Below are 9,974 nucleotides of genomic sequence, written 5' to 3'. Positions count from 1 at the left end.
AAAAAAGGCCGGGCGTGGTGGCTCAAGCCTGTAATCCCAGCACTTTGGGAGGCCGAGACGGGCGGATCACGAGGTCAGGAGATCGAGACCATCCTGCGTTAACACGGTGAAACCCTGTCTCTACTAAAAAATACAAAAAAAACTAGCCAGGCGAGGTGGCGGGCGCCTGTAGTCCCAGCTACTCCGGAGGCTGAGGCAGAAGAATGGCGTAAACCTGGGAGGCGGAGCTTGCAGTGAGCTGAGATCTGGCCACTGCACTCCAGCCTGGGCAACACAGCGAGACTCTGTCTCAAAAAAATAAAATAAAATAAACAAAAAAAATTAGCCGGATGTGCTGTGACACACTCCTGTAGTCCCAGCTACTCCATAGGCTGAGGCAGGAGAATCGCTTGAACCCGGGAGGTGGAGGTTGCAGTGAGCCAAGATCGTGCCACTGCACTTGCACTCCAGCCTGGGTGACAGAGAGAAATTCCGTCTCAAAAAAGAAAAAAAAAATAAAAAGAAGATTTATTGATTTTTCCCCCAGTTGCAAAAGTCAATGTTCAATGCAAATGTTCAATGCAGAGAAAAGAATTTTGTAAAAACCCATGCAAAAACAAAAAAACAAAACTGTCACCCAGGGATTGCCACTGCACCGTTAACCTCTTGGTAGATATCCTTTGGTATATGTGTGTAATATATATGTGTGTAATATATACATTTACAGATATGGATACGGATATAAATATCACAGACTATATTTGAGTCAGGTGATCCCAAATATAGTCACTGAATTTGGTGAAAATTCATCACACTGTCTTCCTGTAGCGCAATGTCCAACAAACAGACTGATTTAATGGGATCACTGTACATATAGTTTTATCACTTAAAACTTTTTCACTTAAAACAGTAATTATAGCTGGGCACGGTGGCTTATGCCTTTAATCCTAGCACCGTGGGAGGCCAAGGCAGGCAGATCACTTGAGGCCAGGAGTTCAAAACCAGCCTGAGCAACATGGTGAAACCTTGCCTGTATAAAAAATACAAAAATTAGCCAGGCATGGTGGCATGTGCCTGTAGTCCCAGTTACTTGGGAGCCTGAACTGGATTGTTTGAGCCCAGGAGTTCAAGGCTGTAGTGAGCCATGATCATGCCACTGCACTAGTGAGACCCTGTCTCTGGGAAAAACAAAAACACCAGTTATATGGACTGTCTTTGCATTTCAGCAACAATAGACCTGCCAAATTCTTTTTTTTTTTTTTTGAGACAGTCTCGCTCTGTCGCCCAGGCTGGAGTGCAGTGGCCGGATCTCGTTCACTACAAGCCCCGCCTCCCGGTTTTACGCCATTCTCCTGCCTCAGCCTCCCGAGTAGCTGGGACTACGCCCGCCACCTCGCCTGGCTAGTTTTTTGTATTTTTTAGTAGAGACGGGGTTTCACCGTATTAGCCAGGATGGTCTCGATCTCCTGACCTCGTGATCCGCCCGTCTCGGCCTCCCAAAGTGCTGGGATTACAGGCTTGAGCCACCGCGCCGTACTGGGATTACAGGCTTGAGCCACCGCGCCCCGGCCCTGCCACATTCTTTAAACAGTTACTTAGTATTCCATTGTGCATGGATGTTCTGTGATTTACTTACGTCATCTCCCATTGTTGGTTAGTGAGGTTATATTCAGTTTGTCATTAGTATAACAAAGATACAGGGAACAACTTCGGAAGTACATCTTTGCTCTTTTATAAGTTCCTAGAAGTGATTTTGCAGGTCAGAGTTCAAAGGTTTTTTGTTTTGCTTTGGTTTGGTTTTTTTTTTTTTTTTTTGAGACGGAGTCTCGGTCTGTTGCCTAGGCTGGAGTACAGTGGCGCGATCTTGGCTCACTGCAACCTCCACTTCCCAGGTTCAAGCGATTGTCCTCCCTCAGCCTTTCTAATAGCTGGGACTACAAGCGCCTGCCACCATGCCCAGCTAATTTTTTGTATTTTTAGTAGACAGGGTTTCACCATGTTAGCCAGGATGGTCTTGATCTCCTGACCTTGTGATCCACCCGCCTTGGTCTCCCAAAGTGCTAGGATTACAGGTGTGAGCCACTGTACCTGGCCTTTTTTTTTTTTTAAGATTAATTATGTACTTCAAAAACTAATTATGTGTATACAGTACAATATTTTAAAACTATCATAGGGCATAGAGTGAATAGGAATTCTCCATCCACTGTGACCCACTTCCCCATATCACAGACAATCATGTTCAAAAAATGTTCTTTTTAAACCTTTTATTTTGTCATAATTTGATTATGGATTGATTGATTTTTGAGACAGGATCTTGCTGTCTCACCCAGGCTGGAGTACAGTAGCACAATCATGGTTCACTGTAGTCTTGACCTCCCTGGCTCAAACAATCCGTCCCCCTCAGCCTCCTGAGTAGCTGGGACTACAGGTGTGTGCCACCACTGCCAGCTAATTTTGGTATTTTTTGTAGCGACAGGGTCTTGCTATATTGCCCAGGCTGGCATAGAACTCCAAGGCTCAAGCAATCCACTCTTCTCAGCCTCCCAAAGTACTAGGATTACAGGCACGAGCCACCATGCCTGGCCTTCAATATATGTGTTTTAAAGCTGTCCTTTGTTTCATGAATTTAACTTATGTATTTATTTTAATTTTAATATAATTAATTAATTTTTTGTTTAGAGACAAGGTCTCACTGTGTCACCAAGACTGGAATGCAGTGGCATAATCATGGCTCACTGCAGCCTTGACCCTTGACCTCCCCAGGTTCAGGTGATTCTCCCACCTCAGCCTGCTGGGTAGCTGGGACTACAAGTGTACACCACCATGCCCATCTAATTTTTTAAAAACTTTTTTTGTAGAAATGGGGTTTCGCCATGTTGCCCAGGCTTGTCTCAAACTCCTGGGCTCAAATGATCCTCCTGCCTTGGCCTCTCAAAGTGCTGGGATTACAGGCATGAGCCACTGTACCTGGCCTTTTTTTTTTTTTTTTTTTTTTTGAGATAGTGTCTCACTCTGTCACCCAGGCTAGAGTGCAGTGGCGTGATCACAGCTCACTGCAGCCTTCGCCTCCTGGGCTCAAGCAATCCCCCACCTCAGCCTCCCGAGTAGCTGGGATCACAGGTGCCGTGCCACCAGGCCTGGCTAATTTTTTATTTTTTATAAAGAGGGGGTTTCACCATATTGACCAGACCAGAACTCCTGGGCTCAAGCGATCCACCTGCCTTGTTCTCCTAAAGGTCTGGGATTATAGGCATGAGCCACACACCTGGCCAATTTTTATTTTTTATTTTTTTTTATTTCTTATTTTTTGAGACGGAGTCTCGCTCTGTCGCCCGGGCTGGAGTGCAGTGGCCGGATCTCAGCTCACTGCAAGCTCCGCCTCCTGGGTTTACGCCCTTCTCCTGCCTCAGCCTCCCGAGTAGCTGGGACTACAGGTGCCAGACACCTCGCCCGGCTAGCTTTTTGTATTTTTTAGTAGAGACGGGGTTTCCCCGTGTTAGCCAGGATGGTCTCGAACTCCTGACCTCGTGATCCGCCCATCTCGGCCTCCCAAAGTGCTGGGATTACAGGCTTGAGCCACCGCGCCCGGCCCAATTTTTATTTTTTTTAGAGACAGAGTCTCACTGTGTTGTCCAGGCTAGAGTGCATCAGCTATTCACAGGTGTGGTCCCCTTGCCTCAGCCTTCCCAGTAGCTAGGACTACAGGCAGGCACCACCACTCCTGGCTAAATTTGTTTGTTTGTTTGTTTGTAGAGACAGAGTCTTACTATGTTGCCCAGGCTGGTCTTGAACTCCTGGCCTCAAGTGATCCTCCTGTCTGGCCTTCCTAAAGTGCTGGGATTACAGGCGTGAGCCATCACACCTGACCTGTATTTCCTAAAAACAAGGATAACCTCTTCCATAAGCGCAGTATATTATAGTTACCAAAATCAAGAAGTTAGGCTCCGTGCAGTGGCTCATGCCTATAATCCCAGCACTTTAGAAGGCTGAAGTTGACAAACTGCTTGAGCCCAGAAGTTTGAGACCAACCTAGACTACATGGCAAAACCCCATCTCTACAAAAAAAAAAAAAAAAAAAAAGAGCTGTGGCATATGTCTGTGATCTCAGCTGCTCAGGAGCCTGAGGCAGAAGAATTGCTTGCGCCCAGGAGGTACAGGCTGCAGTGAGCTGATCGCACCATTGCACTCCCGCCTGAGGGACAGAGTGAGACCCTATCTCAAAAAAAAAAAATTAAAAAAAAATCAGTCCAGGCACAGTGGCTCACGCCTGTAATCCCAACACTTTGGGAGGCTGAGGTGGGCAGATCACCTAAAGTCAGGAGTTCGAGACCAGCCTGGCTAACACGGCGAAACGCCATATCTACTAAAAACACAAAAATTAGCTGGGTATGGTGGCGGGCACCTGTATTCCCAGTTACTTGGGAGGCTGAGGCAGGAGAATCCCTTGAACCTGGGAGATGGAAGTTGCAGTGAGCTGAGACTGGGCCACTGCACTCCAGCCTGGGTGACAGAGTGAGACTCTGTCTCAAAAGAAAAAAAAAAAGAAAAAAAAAAAGAAATCAGGAAGTTAATATCAGTACAATTCTATTATCTAATTACAGGCCTTATTCAGAATTTTCCAATTGTTCCAATAACATGCTTTAGAGAAAAAGAAAAAAAAAAAAAGGTTTCTTTTGGCCCAGAATCACATGTTGAATCCAGTTATCATGTCTCTCATCTGTCTCATGTCCTGTAAGCTGGGACAGCTCCTCCTTCTGTCTTTGTCTTTCGTGACCTTGCTATTTCTGAAGAGTATAGACAGGGTATTCTGCAGAATGTCTCAGTTCGGGTTTGCCTGATCTAACCCCATGATTAAATTCAGGGCATGCACTTTTGTCAGGAATGTCACCACAAATTCTGTGTTCTCCTCTGTGTGTCATATCAGGAGGCATGTGATGTTCATTTGCTCCATTACTGGTGATGTTACCTTGGATGACTTAATTCAGGCGCTGTTTCTGGCAGGAGATTTTAATTTTCCTGGCTATTGGTAAATTATCTCCCACACAAACCTATGTCTCCCCCAAACCCAGCCCCTGAAGCCTGTGAGATTCTGTCCTTTCCCATCTCACTAGCTAGTTAAGTCTCTGCCCTCCTGGTACCTCGGCTCCCACCCCACCTTCCCTTTCTTGCTACCTGGAGGCATTTAGTATGTGGTTTCTTTCTTTTTCTTTTTTTTTTTTTTTTTTTTTGAGACAAAGCCTCTCTGTGTCACCCAGGCTGAAGTACAGTGGCTCACCACAACCTCTGCCTTCCTGGGTTCAAGTGATTCTTGTGCCTCAGCCTCCCAAGTAGCTGGGATTACAGGTGTGAGCCACCACGCCTGGCTAATTTTTGTATTTTTAGTAGAGACGGCATTTCTCCATGTTGGCCAGGTTGGTCTCGAACTCCTGACCTTGAGTGATCCGCCCATGTTGGCCTCCCAAAGTGTTGGGATTACAGGTGTGAGCCACCCGCCTGGCTAGTGTGTGGTTTCAGAGTGCGGTCTGTGGGGCTCCCCTGGGCCCCTCGCAGGTTCAGCCTGCCCAGGGTTTCCCACAGGCAGTACTCTACACAGCCTGTCTTTTTGTTTTTGGTTTGAATTTTTCCCCTACCTGTGACATTCCTCACTGATAACTCATTGTAAATAGGCCAGTTTGCTGGCAAATGTTTTCTTTTTTTGTCTGATAATACCCTTTCTGCCTTAGCTGGCACATGTTTTCATGATGGGGAGATGGCGGTGTCTTTTCTCCCTTCAGAGTGGTTTGTGGCCTGAGACTGCTGTTATGAGGACATGTTTATGAGCTGTTTGGCACAGTTGTGTTTTTTGACTCTGTGTTAGGCCGTTCTTGCACTGCTATAAAGAAATACCTGAGGCCGGGCGTGGTGGCTCACGCCTGTAATCCCAGCACTTTGGGAGGCCGAGGCGGGCGGATCACAAGGTCAGGAGATTGAGACCACGGTGAAACCCCATCTCTACTAAAAAAAAAAATACAAAAAATTAGCTGGGCACGGTGGCGGGCACCTGTAGTCCCAGCTACTTGGGAGGCTGAGGCAGGAGAATGGCGTGAACCCGGGAGGCGGAGCTTGCAGTGAGCCGAGATCGCGCCGCTGCACTCGAGGCTGGGTGACAGAGCGAGACAACTGGGTATGTTTTTTTTTTTTTTTTTTTTTTGAGACGGAGTCTTCGCCTCTGCGCCCAGGCTGGAGTGCTGTGGCCGGATCTCAGCTCACTGCAAGATCACGCTCCTGGGTTCCCTCACGCCATTCTCCCTGCCTCAGCCTCCCGAGCTAGCTGGGATACAGGCCGCCAGTCGCCCGGCTAGTTTTTTGTAGTTTTTAGTAGAGACGGGGTTTCACCGTGTTGCCAGGATGGTCCTCGATCTTTCTGACCTCGTGATCGCACCGTCTCGGCCTCCCCAAAGTGCGGGATTACATGCTTGAGCCACCCGCGCCCGGCGTAGTTTTTTTTTTTTTTTTTGAGATGGAGTCTCGCTGTGTCGCCCAGGCTGGAGTGCAGTGGCACAACTCAGCTCACTGCAAGCTCCACCTCTCTGGTTCATGCCATTCTCCTGCCTCAGCCTCCCAAGTAGCTGGGACTATAGGCGCCCGCCACCACACCCGGCTAATTTTTTGTGTTTTTTAGTAGAGACGGGGTTTCACCGTGTTAGCCAGGATGATCTCGATCTCCTGACCTCGTGATCCGCCCGCCTTGGCCTCCCAAAGTGCTGGGATTACAGGCGTGAGCCACCGCGCCCGGCGTAACAGTCATTCTATTAATAAACCACTTGCTATTGTATTTTAAACTTGTGGTTCCTCCTGCTAGGAACACACTCCACCCCATTCATTGTCTACCTGGCAAACTCCTATTCATCCTTCAAAACCCAGTTCAGATGTCACTGCTCCTAGGACAGCTTCTCTAGCCTGCCCCCCACTATGGTACCTCTATACCTTATAAACATATATGATAGCATTTTATCAAGTGACAGGGTGTGTTTGTTTACACACCTGTCACCCTGAGCAGCCCTTGCATTTTAAGCTCAAGGTATTTACTTATCTCTGCACCCAGAAGCTTCACCCAGGAGTTACAGGGGCCTCATTAACAGAATCACCAAATCTCTGCAGGTACAAGTTTGTACAGGGAAGCAAAAACCACTGTAACAGGAAAATATTTGCTAATGAACTGGAAGGAGGCCCCAGACAAACACCACTCCTGGCCTTTTGCTACTATCTACCCCCATGGGCTTTGTGAGGCAGCTGCTCCCAGATGATGCAGGCAAATGCACAGCAAAATGACTGCAGATGGGGGATTTCAGGACATCATCAAAGTGATGTTGCACATCTGCAAATAACACCATCAACAAAGGAGGATCCGGCAAACAGACCAGAAAACAACTGAGGCAGAGAAACTCAACAAGGATGATCAGAGGTCAGTAGCTCCAAAGACTACAGGTGCGTGCCACCACACCTGGCTAATTTTTCTATTTTTGTTGAGACAAGGTCTTGCTATGTTGCCCAGGCTGGTTTCAAACTCCTGGGCTCAAGCCATCCTCCCACCTCAGCCTCCCCGAGTGCTAGGATTACAGGCATGAGCCACCGTACCCGGCTTTAACGTGAAGATCTAAAGATAAAAAGCACGTTGCAAAACTGAGGGAACCTTTCATCATTTCTGCCAAAGGAACCCTCTTCACGACCACAATGGAAGACTGAAGTGATATAAATGATTATCAGAATAAATTACCCCAGATAAAATCCATACTTGATCCATTCCTTGTTCATTCTAAGAATCAGCATACAGGCTGGGCACAGTGGCTCACGTCTGTAAACCTAGCATTTTGGGAGGCTAAGGTGGGAGGATCACTTGAATCCAGGAATTTAAGACCAGCCTGAGCAACATGGCGAAACCCTGTCTCTACAAAAAATACAAAAATTAGCTGTGTGGTGGTGCGTGCCTGTTAGTCCCAGCTACTCAGGTGGCTGAGGTGGGAGGATCACCTGAGCCTGGGGAGGCTGCAGTGAGCTGTGATGGTGCCCCTGGACTCCAACCTGGACAACAGAGCAAAACCCTGTCTCAAAGAAAAAAATCAAATAAAAATAGGAATCAGCATATAGCTTCAACTTTAACCTAGATCTTATAGATTATAAAACAAATGAATATTATTTTTATGATTTTTGCTTTTAAACATGTTACTGTTCATTTTATTTTATTTTATTTCATTTTTTTTGAGACGTAGTCTCGCTCTGTCGCCCAGGCTGGAGTGCAGTGGAGCGATCTGGGCTCACTGCAAGCTCCGCCTCCCGGGTTCACGCCATTCTCCTGCCTCAGCCTCCCGAGTAGCTGGGACTACAGGCGCCCACCACCATGCTCGGCTAATTTTTTGTATTTTTTTTTTTTAGTAGAGACGGGGTTTCACCATGTTAGCCAGGATGGTCTGGATCTCCTGACCTCGTGATCCGCCCATCTCGGCCTCCCAAAGGGCTGGCATTACAGGCTTGAGCCACCGCGCCCTGCCAACTGTTCATTTTAAAATGTATTTTATTTTGTAGACATGGGGTCTCATTATGTTGTCAGGCTGGTCTCGAACTCCTGGCCTCCTCCTGCCTTGGCCTCCCAAAGTACTGGGGTTACAGATGTGGGCCACCACACCCTGCTCATTCTTTTTTCACTTTGAGAACTGGTGCACCGCTTCGATTGTAAGCTAAATTTTGTAGATTATGAGACAAAATAATACTGTCATAATTGTTTAGTTTGGAATAAAATGCTCAAACCTTTTTCCACTATGAACAAGAAAATATAGGTTCTTCTTTTAAGGATTTTTTTTGGGAAAATGTCTGCCAAGACATAAGAATGATATAAGGAGAGCCAGCATCCTTTCTTCCACCAGTGCCAAAGCCCAGAACCCACTCTGCCAGACTGGACCCCAGCCAGGAGCCTCGGTTTCTCCTTTCAAGTATCTCACTGGTCCTGAGAAGTCAGAACCACCAAGGCCACAGGCCCTGGGCTCCCTGCCCACCCAGCCATCCACCCAGGGAGAGGGAAGTGGGAGGGCACATACTTGTAGACGGTGCTGTCCTTCTTGGGGCTGTGCTGTGGCAGGAGGCTGTGGGAGTACTGGTGCACGCCCAGGTCGTACAGCGAGGGGAAGTCCTTGCCACAGAGGTGGCAGCGGTAGCTCAGCTCCTCCTGGTGGCTCTTGATGTGCTCCAGAAATGTGTCAAGCTTTGGGAACGTCTGGGCACAGCTTTTGACCACACACTTGTACACCTTGAGGGAAGACGCTGGGCAGGTGACAGGAGGCAGGAGAGCTTCCTCCACTGCAGCCCCTGGCCTGTGGCATTGGCCTTGAACACTGCTGGGAGATGACTTGACCACTGCTCCCTAGGCTCCCCTGCTGCCACTGGATCCCAGGGTTTTTATTCATTCATTCATTCATTCATTCATTCATTCATTTTTGAGACAGAGTCTCACCCTGTCGCCCAGGCTGGAGTACAGCTGCGCAATCTTGGCTCACTGCAACCTCCACTTCCCAGGTTCAACCAATTCTCCTGCCTCAGCCTCCCCAGTAGCTGGGATTACAGGCATGCACCACCATGCCCAGCTAATTTTTGTATTTTTAGTAGAGACAGGGTTTCACCATGTTGGCCAGGCTGGTCTCGAACTCCTGACCTCAAATGATCCACCCGCCTTGGCCTCCCAAAGTGGTGGGATTACAGGTGTGAGCCACTGGGCCCAGCCCCTGGTTTTACTTTGATTAGAGGGTTCCCTCCTCTCAGCCAGTCATGATGGCCCTACTACCCTTCCCTCAGGTTCTGTGTGGCATGGGTATATTTAGAAAAATTATTCAAGACCTGGATATACAGTGAAAAGATGATAGTGTACCCTTTCAATGTCATACTGGAATAGCGGCTCTCAAACTGATGCAGGCCTCAGAATTACATGTTGCTGAGGGCTGCACTCCCGCCGCCCCCGCCATCCCCCC

The 9,974-nt window shown here is 47.9% G+C and overlaps 1 protein-coding gene across 1 annotated transcript in view; it reads right to left on the bottom strand.

Annotated features, from left to right (window-relative positions):
• ZNF341 (zinc finger protein 341) overlaps positions 1–9,974 on the bottom strand; it is a 61,114-nt gene that overhangs the window by 15,256 nt on the left and 35,884 nt on the right. Inside the window, exon 10 of the mRNA XM_017877415.1 lies at positions 9,051–9,373. Coding sequence (XP_017732904.1) covers positions 9,051–9,373 — 323 coding nt within the window. The remainder of the gene's footprint in view (positions 1–9,050; positions 9,374–9,974) is intronic.

This window comes from Rhinopithecus bieti, unplaced genomic scaffold, assembly GCF_001698545.2.
Source record: "Rhinopithecus bieti isolate Rb0 unplaced genomic scaffold, ASM169854v2 scaffold_65, whole genome shotgun sequence".
Taxonomy (NCBI): Eukaryota; Metazoa; Chordata; class Mammalia; order Primates; family Cercopithecidae; genus Rhinopithecus; species Rhinopithecus bieti.
The sequence above is the reverse complement of the archived record's forward strand: the minus strand, read 5'-3'. Positions and strand labels throughout refer to the sequence as shown.